The 15,528-nt window shown below is 35.5% G+C and overlaps 1 protein-coding gene across 4 annotated transcripts in view; it reads right to left on the reverse strand.

Moving 5' to 3' along the window:
* The window catches only part of LOC120425314 (glutamate receptor ionotropic, kainate 2), a 312,178-nt gene that overhangs the window by 143,570 nt on the left and 153,080 nt on the right, over positions 1–15,528 (reverse strand). For all 4 annotated transcript variants that reach the window (XM_052706465.1, XM_052706464.1, XM_052706467.1 and 1 more), the window contains exon 4: positions 2,074–2,163. In XM_052706465.1, the coding sequence (XP_052562425.1) occupies positions 2,074–2,163 (90 nt within the window). The remainder of the gene's footprint in view (positions 1–2,073; positions 2,164–15,528) is intronic.

Consider the following 15,528-nt stretch of genomic DNA (forward strand, 5'->3'; position numbering starts at 1 on the left):
GCAATTTATCCAAAATGTATCGATATCGCACCACATCAGGCCCTATCTCGTTATCCTGCACCGAAAAAGCTCCAACGCCTGTAACACATCTCCAATCCAGCACACATCATTCCAACTCACTGATTGCCATCCCCTCGACGACGGTCGGTTGCCACCAGTCAGTGATTCCCTCCCATTTGATACGACGACGTTCTTGACATCTGTACCCGAGTTCGCAGAGCTGGCGTAGACAGTCCGACAGCACCCGAGTTTGCAATTTGCAACATGTTCAACAACCTCCGCGTTGGATTCCGGATGCAAACTGATGCATCTTCCGGGAAAAAGGAGCTAAGCTGCGTCGGAGCCCGGAGTTTTGGAGTGTGGAAAAATACACAAATTCCAAACCGGGTTCGTTCCCTCGACGACGCGTCAAGCAACAACACGTGCTCGATGGTGCATGGATCGCGATTTCAGAAGGGCACTGGGAAATGTTGTACAATTTGTTCACCATTTTGTACTATTTGTTCACAATTTTCTACACTTTGTTCTCAATTTTGTACTATTTGTTCACAATTTTGAAAAATATGTTCACGATTTTGAACAATATGTTCACAATTTTGAACAATATGTTCACAAATTTGTACAATTTGTTCAAAATTTTGTACAATTTGTTCACAATTTTGAACAATTTGTTCACTATTTTCTACACTTTGTTCACAATTTTAAACAATTTGTTCACAATTTTGAACAATTTGTTCACAATTTTGAACAATTTGTTCAAAATTTTCTACACTTTGTTCACAGTTGTAAACAATTTGTTCACAATTTTGAACAATTTGTTCACAATTTTGAACAATTTGTTCACAATTTTGAATAATTTGTTCACAATTTTGAACAACATGTTCACAATTTTGAACAATTTGTTCACTATTTAGAACAATTTGTTTACAATTTTGTAGAATTTGTTCACAGTTTCATACAATTTGTTCATAATTTTATAAAATTTGTTCACAAATTTGTACAATTTGTTCACAATTTTGAACAATTTGTTCACAGTTTTGAACAATTTGTTCACAATTTTGAACAATTTGTTCACAATTTTGAACAATTTGTTCACAATTTTGAACAATATGTTCACAAATTTGTACAATTTGTTCACAATTTTGAACAATTTGTTCACAATTTTGAACAATTTGTTCACAATTTTGTACAATTTGTTCACAATTTTGAACAATTTGTTCACAATTTTGAACAATTTGTTCACAGTTTTGAACAATTTGTTCACAATTTTGAACAATATGTTCACAGTTTTGAACAATATGTTCACAATTTTGAACAATTTGTTTACTATTTGTTCATAATTATGAATAATTTGTTCACAATTTTCTACACTTTGTTCACAATTTTAAACAATTTGTTCACAATTTTGTAGAATTTGTTCACAGTTTCATACAAATTGTTCATAATTTTGTACAATTTGTTCACCATTTTTTTTTTGTTTACAATTTTGTACAATTTGTTTACAATGTTGAACAATTTGTTCACAATTTTAAGCAGTATGTTCACAATTTTGAACAATATGTTAACAAATTTGTACAATTTGATTCAAATTTTGTAAATTGTTATTACGAATTCGAACAATTTGTTCCCTATTTTGAACATTGATTTGTTCACAAAATTGAGCATTAATTTCAGGAGTTTATGTAATGTTCACAAATTTGAAAAGTTTGTTCATCAATTTCGGCACAAATTCTTTCCAGTGTGCATTTGTTCAGCATGATCCTTTCCAATTCACCACCAAACTGATTCCATCGTAGCGCAGCTTTGCAACATTGCTCCAGATACAATCTCTACCCGATAGTTGTACCGCAATGTTAGAGGTAACGGAATGTAATATCGAAATACAGCGAAATTGAATTTTCCAATTTGATTTGACTGACTTTTCAAGTTCAGTTTTGAACTTTTTAGAATTCTCTAGAAAAAAAAGTGTAACGTCGAAAAAAAACTTCAATAAAATCCACAATACACCTTCCTACCCTAATCCCCCTTTTGGTACCTTCACTCTCCAGCATATCGTAACATGGAAGAACCTACCTTCGACAGGGTGCTCGGGTGTGGATATAAATTCACCAGACAGCTTTCGCGCCGGAGCCGATAATCCCAGCGCGTTTCCAGGTGAGGAATCTGCAATACAAGAGAAAAGGGAAAAAACACATGAATGGTCCATCGTAAGCTTTAGTTTTAGATATGGGTGAACCCCGCGGGGGTAGGTGATAAGCTTCGTTATTGGAGGGATTTAACGGTGGATTTAGTTCTCAAGTTTCAGAAATTTTGACAAAATATTTTAGTTTCAAAATATTAACAAAAATTCAGCGATAAAACTGTTAAACTTTACTTCAATTCCCAACAAAAAATCAACTAGATTGAATGGACTTCAATTTAGTTTCAAACGATTCCATCCATCAATAATTCTACATCGAACCAATCAACCATATCAAATATTCAAAGCCGTAGTCGACAGCAGTTCAAGCGGAACATGAAACAAGCTTTCATTTGAAAATCAACACCTGTAAATTCAACAGACTAAAAAACAGAGTTCAAAACGGTGCGATTTGAAATCGAAACATTTGAAGAGGGATTAAAGCGTACAAATCCTTCCTAAAATTGAGTGAAAATTCGCACATCGCAAAAAAAAAAAAAAAAAAAAAACTCGGCTCGATGACATGATCAAGGTTTTATGGTTCCGGACATTTTCCGTAAAACGTGCGCGCATATCAAAAATTCAGAATGATAATTTTCCAAGCCACCAATTTTGGGGTGTAGAGCGTTTTGGAAAGGTGACCTGAAAATTGTAATCATTATTCGTGAAATACTTATTCGTTAAGGTTATGTTCAAGAATGTGCGTAACAACGTCAAATAACATAAGGTCGAAAGACATATGGTCGAAAGGACAAAAGGTCGAATATGATGGAACAAGTCACACTTTCATTATATTCGAGAATTGTAAATTCAATCAAAATAATGCATTCTTGGTTCATAAATAGCTCTAGGAGTCCATTCTTAAAAACATGAGCAGCCCTAAAAAATATTTATTATAAATAGTCTGAGCATAAACTTATTTAAAAACTATTTTTTCAATATAATTTTTATTTGTTTCTTTAACTTTGCGAAGAGTTTATTTTTTTTTGTTCTTCCATCATAATTTATTTTTGTTTAAGAAATATTTTTGTGAGCTTATTTACTCTCTCAAATCTACTTAGTTCTATGAATAGTTTTATGAGTTTTTTTTATTTAAGCGTACTTCAGCAATCTCTTGAAATAATTTATTATTGTTTTTGTAACAGTAATATTTTAGTGAGATTTCCATTCTTTAAAAAAATAAATCACTTGGTTCAGTAAAATTAATGTTAGTTTTTATATTTATTACAAAAATGAGCACTTTTTGAAAAATAATTTATTAGTAAATGTCTCAATTCTAGAGCGAAGCTAGAGCGTCCAATTTCCCGGGGTTAAAAAACTTCCGGGAAACGGGAAATTTTCCACAAAAAAAAAAAGTATCGAAAATTGATCTGGTCCTGCACAGAAAAAAACAATGATGGTAATATTCATCAGGAAATGGTGACAAATTTTGTGGCGAAAAAAATGTGTAATATTACATCAGGAATTGATGAATATTCATCAGTTTTTGATGAATATTCACCAGGTTCACATTTTTACACATTTTTTATGTAATATTACTCAAAAAATAAGGAATATTCAACCTATAAAATTTTCAACATTCTAAAATTCAACTTTTTTTTGCTGTGTGGTTCTGATTATTATTTTGCAACAAAATTGTATAGAATATATATAATAATAGCGATGCACAGAAAAAAAATGATGGTAATATTCATCAGGAAATGGTGACAGATTTTGTGGCAAAAAAAAATGATTAATTTTACCCCAGAAAATGATGAATTTTCATCAGTTTTTGATGAATACTCATCAGGTTCACATTTTTACACATTTTTGCCTTTCTTACTATTTTTTTGTAATATTATACTCAAAAATAGAGTTAATATTCAACCAAGTGGTTCTACCAGATGGAGTGCGGCTGCTGATTACACTGCGAAACACCCGTCGATGGCAGTTCATCCGATCGCGAGATCCTGTGCTGGGCCTGATCGTCGAAACGCTGAATCAACGAATCCAAAAAGAGTGCAGCAAACTGAAGTACAAAAACTTCGGCGATACGGTCCGCGATATCGCCAATGGCCACAAAAAGTTCTGGAAAATTTCCAAGCTCGTGCGGAACAAAGTTAAACACAATCCTCCTTTCCGTATCGACGATGGCCTGGTCATCTCCCCCGCGGAGAAAGCCAGAGTGCTCGCTGAAAGCTTCGCGAAGGCACACGACAACACCTTGCCGGGTGACCCTTCAGTGAACGACGAGGTAGCGCGGTCGATGTCGGTGGTGGCAGAGGCGAACGAAAGTAACGACGACTGGTCCACATACACGAAGCCAAGCGAGATCAAAGCTATCTTCCGGAAGCTGAAAAACAGGAAAGCCCCGGGTCAAGACGGTCTGCGGAACATTACGCTGAAGCACCTTCCGCGAAAAGGATTAATCTACCTCACAAAAATCTACAACGCCTGCCTGAAGCTGTCCTACTTTCCTGCTGCGTGGAAACACGCGTTGGTGGTAGCGGTTCCAAAGCCGAATAAGGACATCACGCAACCCGCAAACTATCGCCCCATAAGCCTGCTGAGTACGCTCAGTAAGGTCCTGGAACGGATAGTACTCGCTCGAATGAACCGACACTTGGACAACAACCGCATCGTCCCCGACGAGCAATTCGGATTCAGGCGAGCGCATTCGACGAATCACCAGCTCGTGAGGATTGCGCAAGCAGTCAAGAAAGGATTTGACTCGAAGAAATCGACGGGCATGCTGATGCTGGACGTAGAGAAAGCCTATGACACGGTGTGGCAGGAAGCTATTGTCCACAAGCTGGTAGTAGCCAACTTCCCACTGTACCTTGTCAAAATGTTGCACTCCTTCCTGAAGGGTAGAAGTTTTCAAGTGAACGTCAACGGTGCACTGTCGGCCATCCACGGAATACCGTGTGGCGTGCCCCAAGGTTCGGTTCTAAGCCCAACGCTATACAACATCTTCACTGCTGATGTACTGATGATTGACGGAGTGTCGTATGCGTTCTTTGCTGACGATACTGGCTTCTTTGCAACAGACAACGATCCGAAAATTGTCACAATCAAACTTCAAGCTGCTCAGAACCGTCTGGAGGAGTTTCAACAAAAGTGGAGGATCAAAATCAACCCTTCCAAGACGCAAGCCATCTTCTTTACGCGCCGAAGAGCGCCCAAGTACCTCCCGAGTTCCAAGGTCAAAGTCTGCGGCTTGGAGGTGGATTGGTCCAAAGAGGCCAAGTATCTAGGCCTTGCCCTAGACACCGGGCTTCGCTACGACAAGCACATCGACCAGACGCTCAAAAAGTGCAAAAACCTGATGAAGGCTCTCTACTCGCTGGTGAACCGACGCTCCCGATTACAACTCCACAACAAGCTGTTGTTGTACAAGTGCGTTTTCCGTGCAGTCCTGACGTACGGATCTCCAACGTGGAAAACCTGCGCAGCTACCCACCGCAAAAAGCTCCAAAGGATGCAGAACAAATTGCTGAAGATGATCTACAACCTCGATCCGTGGCACCCCACCGATGATCTCCACCAGCTTGCCGAACTGGAGACGATCGACCAGTTTATCGATCGCTTGTTCCAGAAGTTCCGGACCAGCTGCCAGATGTCGGACAACCCACTGATAGGAGCCATCCTTCCCCTTTAATGAAGCGGAACTCAACCCCCCACTCGTCTGTGATATTAGTTTTTAGAAACCCCAAGTTTCGATCTCACTAGGTTTTTTGGCCAAATTTTCCCTAGTTTTTGTTTAATTGCATTTGAAGAACCTTCTGTTACCAAGCGGTTAATGAAAAGGAAATAGTTGCAAGGAACACCAAATCTCTATGAACCAGCCATTCACACAAGTTGTACAATTGTTATTTCGGTAAATAAAATGAATTGAATTGAAAAAAAAAAAATTCAACCTACCAAATTTTCAACATTCCAAAATTCAACTTTTTTTCTGTGTGGATTATATAATTGTAAAGATCAATTAATGCATTGACTGTCTGTAAAAAAGACATACAACTTCAAGAAAATATAAAAAATGTAAATTTATTAGCTGTCTTCATACATTATATCAAAAATTAATTATAAGTATTTTATGTTAAAAAGTAGGTTTTTTTTTTTAAATCACAGTGTTAGGACAGTTTGTAAAATGAATTCATGCTTCAAAACCATTAAAATAACTTATTAATTTGTCTCCGTGACTAGCTTGAGAGAATATATACAAAAAAATATTAATAGTTAAGCTGCGATGAAAAAAAAATGCTGAAAATAAGTTTTTCATTGCAAATATTTTGTTTCCAGAATGAATCTTACTGGGGAATAAATATATAAGCATTGAATTCGCCTTGAAATTTTTTTCACTTACAATACCATTTTAAGCAATCACAAACAATTTTGAAAAATGTTTGCATTTTTTTGGGTACATTTTTTATAATACGAAGTAGTTTTTTAATGTTTTTTTTTCTAAATAATTTAATAATTTCCATAGCCAAAAAGTAGTTAAGTAGTTTTATATTTAAACCTTTTAAGAACGCCCTTGGTAGCTCTAGTGCTCTATAAATTTTCAACTTCAAACTGTTATTTCTCGAACAATTAGCATAGCATAGCATTGGTGTCTACCCGTAGCTGCTACTTCGTTATTGACCAGGACCCCCAAAAATTGCTCCGTGGACCACAGATAAAAAGTAGGAACCAATCATCACCCCTTCGCAATTTTCAAAGGTCCCTATCATGCTGATCAATACCGACGCCGGCCACGACCAGAGGTAAGACACGGGGAAGTGGATGGGAATGTTAGTCCGATACTTGAGTGATGGGACCGCTAAATCGGCTGCGTCTCCGACAAAGTATCACATGAGTTTTGAGGGGTTTGTAAGATGGGTATGAGGTCAGGATTCACTGTGGTAGGTGATGCGACCATAAGAAATTTGTTTATCTGTTGAAATTTTAAAAATCTTAGGCAGCCGGCTGCGGAAAGATACATAATTGATTATTTAAAAAGTGTTTTAATCGAACGCGTGCCAACCGAGCAGTAGTGCTATGGGCTGGACTTATCAGTACATTTTTACTGTTTATACGATAACGCGAGTAAATTTTTTAAAAAAGTTATTCTTCATAAAATGGAAAGTTTGATGAGTTTATACTAAAACCGACCGTTGGAATACATTTTTTACAATCAACAAATTTGAACTACAAGAAAAGAGGACACCACGTAACCGATTGCAATGAAATTAAAGCAATAACATAAACGAACTAAACCGGCGGCGGTAGATAATATGACCAGATAGTGAAACATAATCGTTGCTTTCCGATCTTCGGCGCTAGAAGAACTTAATTATAAACTCAATCTCGTAATTTCTTACTTCTTACCGTCGGCGTGCCATCCGAGCAACGATGCTATGGGAAGGGCTTTCAAAACTTAATGAAATTCAACATATACACGACAACGCGAAGCCTTCTATCAAAAAAATCAAGGAACTTCCACTACTTTCTCGCGGATTCTCACGGCGATTCGCCCACCGATCTCCCCCACACACACCACACGACTGATGGCCCAACTTCCAAAGCCACGACGCGACACCTTTTTCAATGAATTCCAGAATCTTCTAGCACTTTCAAGCGGATTTTGCGCGGCGATTTGCCCACCGATCTTCCCCACAAACACCACACAACTCTCAAACTGTAATTTCTCGAACAATTTTAAACAAACTAATTTAATTCTTCTAGCACAACCCTCTGATGATATCAATTCAATTTTCATCAAATTTGGTAATTGTACACAAAAACGTGAATGAAACTATTTTTTGAGCTTGGCGGGAAGGGGTACATTATTTTAAACTGGTATAACAACAATTTTTCATCAAAAAACTTACCAAAATTACAATAATATCGTAATTTTGGTTGCCCTTGCCCTTGCCCTTGCCCTTGCAAATTAATATCATCTGAAGCCTCTTGCCCATCAAATTAATATCATCTGAAATAAACCTTGACATGAACATTTTTGATTAACCTATAAGTTCAATAGCAACAAATAAACAGTGAATTGTTTTTTTTTAATTCACTGTTATTTACTCATTGAACTTATCAATAAGTTGAGTTCTTTCCTAGTTTTTTAATTTAAAAAAAAATAGTTCAAAAATGTTAAGAAAATGTATACTTTCGCTTGATTTCGGGAATTTCCGGGAAATTTAAAAATTTCCCGGGAAACGGGAAATTTTTTTTTTCGGGATTCCCGGGACAGGAAATTGGACGCTCTAATTCGAACTTTTTTCAATTTATTTAAGAGGAACTCATCCAACAAGTTGCGAAAAGATGATTTTTTTTTTTCAGAAAAGTTCAACTTTTCGGCATTCATTTCAGTGCTGAAAAATAGATTTTTTCAGCATTGGTTTTGAAAATTGTAGTTACACGACGGAATTGCAAAAATGCAGGGTTTTTTTTTAGAGGTCCAATAAACAAAATTTGCCAATTTTTGCTTCTTGGGTGATTTTAAAACCTATTCGAGCCAGGGATATTCAAAAACTCCTAAAAAAAGAAATGAAAACCTTTTCAAACAAATCTGTAGGAGTTCCTTCATTCAAAACACTTTTTACTTGTTTCAAAAAAAATGCTTCAAGAAATAAGCATTTTTTTAGTATTTTATTATTTTGCTCTAGTAAAAAAATCAAAGCTTTTTTTTACATTTTGTTCGACTATGCGAAGCAATTGGAAAAGTTTCAAAAGAGAAAATTTGTATTATAAATATATTTTCAAAAGGTAAACTTAATTTAAAATAATTTATAATTCTTTTTAAGGCCATATTTACAGTAGTGTTGTTACCTTAAACAAAACTTAAAAAAAAATCAAGACATTTTCTAGTCATTCGATTAAATTGAGTTGTGCGGATATAAATTTTCACACTTATAACAATTGGATTTAAAATTCCTTTTGAAATCTTTATTTCATTTTTGGAAACGTAAATTGCAGCAAAAAAATGCAAAAAAAAACTTTTTAACTCGATTTTAAAGGTAGTTTTTGAAGGATTTTTTGCAAAAAATAAAAAAAAATATTGAAGTATCAACCAACAGTATCAGCATTTGTATGGAAAAGGTGTTTTAGAATGCATTTACACTAGTTCAGTTGTTTTGCAATCATTAATTAAAAAAAAAAGATTTGACGAAAACAAAAATTTTAGGGAAAAAAGCTTAAACCTAAAAAAGTTTCAAAAATTTATAAGATTTATAAATCAACATAAATGCATTTTAAATTGATATCAGCTGATTGTACTTGAATTTCCATTGGAATATTGAAGTTTTTTGAAAAAATATTATTTTTGCACCCTGATTTTTCAGGTCAACTTTGATGGGGAGGGGAGACAAAAACTTTAAATAAAATTTGTACCATCTTTTTTAGGGAGAACCTGAATATTGTGGATCTATCTGGAGAAAAAACTTTGTCAAAGAGGTCAAACGTATTATTTGTTTGTAAAGAGTATTTTGAAAAATGCCCTTCTAAAACAAAAGTTTTTTTTCTATTTGCATGAATTCAACGAAAAAAATTTTTTTTGTCTAAATAGTAAAATCACACGATTCCATGAACACAAAACACATCCCCTCTAAACCCCGTCCCCGTAAGCAGCTGGAGTCATGAATGCATTATGAGTTAAGCTTTTCGCCCACCCAATTTCAGGATCTGACGCTGTTTCGGGTTGGTTCAAAGCATTTTCCACAAATTAGCACTTCACAACACTCCACAGCAACCGGCGCTTAATTAAACGGCTTCAACTGCAACCGAATCACGTTGGCGCCCTCGTGGGCTGACAGGCCCCCTAAATTAGCTTTTCAGCCTCGGAAGAGCGAGCTGCGTTGACACGTGAAATTGTGATTTCAAGCTGATTTCTTTTTTGTTTATTTGACTATTTGTTTTTTTAGAAAACAAAAAATCGAGAAAAAAAAACAAAAATCATACCTCAAGTTCTTTGAAAGAAAATTTCCAAGAATTTTTTCCCACGAGTCAGCATCAGCTTGAGTAAAAAAAAGTGTGCTTTTTGCTGGCGGCAGCCGGAAATTCCATCACCAGGCCGGGACTTCAATGGGAAGCTTAAAGCTTTGTGAAGATGTTACAGAGAGAAAAAAAAATCTGGTTGGAAATATAAATAAAGAATACAAAGCGAGAAACCGCACAAAAATCTCGGACGGCATCCGGTTTCGTTCTCTTCAGAAGCAGTAGCAAAGCCCTCCACCGACAGTTACTGCTGGCAATAAAAAGCTGTACTTTGTGGAAGAAGACAGGAAGATGCCGCCCCCGCGGCGATGGTGGTGAGATTTGTTTTTTTTTTCGCTTTCTCAGAACACAGGAGAAAACGTGTAATAATCTTCGTGTGTCATCTTTATTAAGGACGAAGTGGGGTGGAGAGGAAGAGGAGGAAATCAGAGTCTTAACGAGTACACGTAAATGCTGTAGAGGTACAAGTAAAAGGAACACGTGAAAACCACTACATTGAATTCATAGTATACATTTTAAGGAAACTGATTTTCAATAATTTTGGAAAGAATTTATTGCGATTGTCGAGAGATTTCCAAAAAAGTGTCCACTTGGTTTGTGGATGGTCCTGTATTAAGATTAAAGTTAAATTAAACTAGAATCCTTTCAAACATTATTTTAGTTTGATGCGCTTTTGATTTCAAATGTGGACTTTTTTGTTAAAAGTTCCCAACAAAATCGGCTCGAAAAATCAGGGGTCAAAAACAATATTTTTTCAAAAAGCTTCAAAATTTCAAAGGAAATTCAAGAAAATCAGAATAAATCAATTTAAAATACATTCCCCTGGGTTTTGAATCATTTTTTAGTAAGTTTGGGTTTATTGAAAAATCTATTAACATTATGGCTTATTAATTCTTTTTTTTATAATCAATCTTCCAATTTTATGATAAATTTAATTAAGAATTATTTTTTTGCTTGTCACTTTAATTTTTTTAAGAGGTGACTATAAGGCCTTTGCAAATATTTATCAGATTTTATATCACTCAACAACTAATGGTCCGATTTTCAATGTTAAAATATGAAACATTGGGGAAATTTTCCTTTTTTTTCGAAAACGATATTTGAAATTTTTAAATCAAGACTAACATTTTAAAAGTGAGTACAATTGAATGTTTGACCCTTTTGAAATGTTAGTCTTGATTAAAAAAACTGAAAATATTGTTTTCGAATAGATCGGAAAATTTTACGAAAATTTCGATTTTTTTAAAGAAAATCAGTATTGATTCAAAAATTCATGAATCGGTCAAAGATTTTTTGCCTGTTCTAGGATTTCCTGAAAAGTTGGCATCAAGTCACAAAATAAAAAAAAATAATATTTTTTTGCTAATCAAGTTTTGGCGAAATAAAGTGAAATACAAAATATCCAAAAAAAATTACCGTGTACCATTTTTTTCAGTGCAGTCCTTATCCATACCTACAACTTTGCCGAAGACAACAAATCGATCAAAAAATTCCTTCAAAAGATACAGATTTTCTAATTTTCATAAATTATTTTTGTATGGACAGCTGCCAAATTTGTATGGAAAAGTACATGGAAACTAATGATGCAAAATGACATCTTTGAGCATACCGAAGGCATCAAAAAAAGATTCAGTCGGATTAAAAAAAGACAAAAATTAAAATTAATATAATTATATAGATTTCGAAGAGAATTGCTCCTACCAAAAATAACAGAATGGAAAATTAATACCTTTCAATACCAGTGCTGAAAAGTTCTGCTTTTCAGCACTAGTATCGAAAAGTAACTTTTTTTTCATTATTTTTTGTTCAAAAACATGAAAAACCGTGAACCTTGTTTGAAAAATGTACGACTCGTGCTGAAAAAATCTTCTTTTTGTAACTTGTTGCATAAACTACTATTACCTACGTTGATAATCACTTTGAGCAAGATTCAAACAGTTGAAAAATATGTTTTTATTTTGTGAAATTTCGATGCTTTCGATAAAACAACACTTTTTTCATTAAAATGTTTAAACCATGGCAAGCTATTTCGATTTTTCTTTTTTTTTCTTAATTTCTTAAAAATTCAAAAACAGTTTTTTGAACATTCTAAACTTAAGTGTCTCTTGTATAGCAAATTTCCTGAACATTTAAAAAAAAAATAGAAATGGGGAAACTTAAGGTCACTATTTTTAAAAATCGAAGAGCTGCAAATATTTCGCTAAAATCAAACTATATCTTGAAAACAGAACCCCTTTATCAAAAAATCTGTAAAGTATGTTTCGATTGCAAATAATTTTTTTGCACGAAATTTCGATTTTTTTCGAAAATCACTACATTTGCAAAAAAATTTATAACAAGGCGGCGAAATTTTGACCATACTTATCCAAGGCTCAAAAGTTGCGGGTTTTTGTCCTCTAAAACATATGTAAAAATCTCGAAAATCAAAAATAGTCCTCAACAATACCTGCAACTTTGCGGAAGACACCAAATTGATCAGAAAATTCACTCAAAAGTTATAGCTGTATTTACGTACCATTTTTGTATGGACACAAAATAGCTTCTTTGAGCAAAATAAAAATAAAAAATACAAAAAATAAAAGTGGTCAAAAGCGGCCGATTTCGTAAAGAATTGCTCTTGTAGCAAATGGAAAGGGGAAACTTTTGGGTAATTCTCCGCCAACTCACACAGCAGTTGCCCCGACCCCTCTTCGATTTGCGTGAAACTTTGTCCTAAGGGGTAACTTTTGTCCCTGATCGCGAATCCGAGGTCCATTTTTTGATATCTCGTGACGGAGGGATGGTACGACCCCTTCCATTTTTTCACATGCGAAAAAAGAAGTGTTTTTCAATAATTTGCAGCCTGAAACGGTGATGAGATAGAAATTTGGTGTCAAAGGGACTTTTATGTAAAATTAGACTCCCGATTTGATGGCGTACTCAGAATTCCGAAAAAAAAACGTATTTTTCATCGAAAAAAAAAACTACAAAAGTTTTAAAAATTCTCCCATTTTCCGTTACTCGACTATAAAAAATTTTGGAACATGTCATTTCGAATCTACATTGACCCAGAAGGGTCATATTTTCATTTAGAACAAAATTTTTCATTTTAAAATTTCGTGTTTTTTCTAACTTTGCAGGGTTATTTTTTAGAGTGTAACAATGTTCTACAAAGTTGTAGAGCAGACAATTACAAAAATTTTGATATATAAACATAAGGGGTTTGCTTATAAACATCACGAGTTATCGTGATTTTACGAAAAAAAAGTTTTGAAAAAGTTGGTCGTCATCGATCATGGCCGTTCATGGTCACCCGCGACAGACACGGACGACGAAACAAAGAGAAACGCAAAAAGTAACTTTTTCAAAACTTTTTTTCGTAAAATCACGATAACTCGTGATGTTTATAAGCAAACCCCTTATGTCTAAATATCAACAAAATTTTTACAGTCGAGTAACGGAAAATGGGAGAATTTTTAAAACTTTTTTAGTGTTTTTTTTTTTCGATGAAAAATACGTTTTTTCGCAATTCTGAGTACGCCATCAAATCGGGCGTCTAATTTTACATAAAAGTCCCTTTGACACCAAATTTCTATCTCATCACCGTTTCAGGCTGCAAATTATTGAAAAACACCTCTTTTTTCGCATGTGCAAAAATGGAAGGGGTCGTACCATCCCTCCGTCACGAGATATCAAAAAACGGACATCTGATTCGTGATCAGGGACAAAAGTTACCCCTTAGGACAAAGTTTCACGCAAATCGAAGAGGGGTCGGGGCAACTTTTCCCGATTTCGTGTGAGTTGGTAGAGAATTACCCTTTTGGTTTGGTTGAAAATTAGGGTGGTTCACGATTAGTCTAAGTTTTCAGGAATATTTTTGGGTTTTTTTTGTCTTCTAGAAAGTTGTTGGACTCGCCAATCCAAGCAACTTTGTCGAAGACACCAACATTTAATCTTACAATCGACGCCATTTACAACCAGATTTAGAGAAAGCATCTGAGCGAACCTTCAAAAATGGGGTTTTTAACGTAAGTTTTTATCTAAAATTATCATATAAACAGAAAATATGACCAAAAATCGAAATTTTGACAATTTGGGTAAATTTTGAGGGCAGATTCGGATTCAGCTTGCAAAATTACATGTGAAAACATATAGTTGGACAATTTTTGAACTTCGTTAGGGTGGTCCATACACGTTTCACTTGAAAATGAGATATTTTCAAATGAAGATATCTCGAGTTTAACGGAAAATACCCCTGAGATTTGTTAGTGCTAGATCTCCCCTTTCGAATGCAATGTAGCGCTTAAAATTTGGCCTGCGCTTTTTCGAGATATTTAAGTTTTAAATTTGCCTCGAGAGCTCTGGCAACGCTTGCTGGATGCGGTCGAGTGCAAAATCGCGGTCGTTTATTTTTTAGATTTTTCGCTGCAAAAATACGATTTTTCTGGTTAAAAGTGGTATCAATCGTCGCGGAATTTGCTCGTGGTGTCGGAGAACATGGAGTTTTCCGATAAATTGTGGTTTTTTCGTTTTAATTGTTTCATCAAAGTTTTGCTCCTGCTGCGGCGGTGCCGATATTATTTGACGTTTTGACAGTTGCATACGCCTTCAGTGCTTGTGTGTGCGTGTGGTCAAGCAAAACTCGAGTTCTAGGGAGGTTCAAATTTAAACAAAAGATCGAATTTGCAAGAAATTTTCGTGCTGAGAGAAAGTGAAAATGAGGAAAACAAATCTAAATCTAATCAAAGTGATCCAATGATGTGAGCCGGAATTGGAGAGCTCAAAGTGTTAACGGCGCGTCTTGTTGGTGTCCTACTGGAAACGCGTTTTTTTCGGTGAAATCGTGATTATTTCGTTTTAGAGTCGGTGCGGATCGAATCGGTTTAATGTGCGCGTTTCGGTAGTTATGGAGTGATTCGGAAAAATATGCTAAGTGTTGATTTTTGGGATAATTTTGATGACCAAAATTGTTCCCCCAAGCCGAAGTCGACGAAAGAGTCGATGGAAGAGTCGCGACTCGCGAGTGTTTGTATTGGTATGGTTGCTGCTTAAGACTGAGGAGCCGGGCTGGGCGATCAAGGAATGAGAGGACGATTCCGACGTTGAGTGGCACATACACTCTGGCTCGAGCCGGCTCATCCGAATTGGTTGACCGGCTCGCTTGGCAGCGGAGTTGAGGGCGATGCGGCTTAATTCTTTCCTGACGAGGAAGCGGGTGAGAGCGTTCTTTTTGCACCTTTTATATTGGGTTGTGGGCTGTTATGTGTGGGTATGAGGGTGCATGCTAGTGTTGGTGGATAGTGCGGGTTTGCGTCAGGGGGGAAAAGGAGAGAGAGTTAACAACATTGCGCGCTCTTTCGAAATAAAAGTCGATGAATGTGTTTGTCGACAGAAGAACTATAGTT

This window comes from Culex pipiens, chromosome 1 (assembly GCF_016801865.2).
Source record: "Culex pipiens pallens isolate TS chromosome 1, TS_CPP_V2, whole genome shotgun sequence".
Lineage (NCBI taxonomy): Eukaryota > Metazoa > Arthropoda > Insecta > Diptera > Culicidae > Culex > Culex pipiens.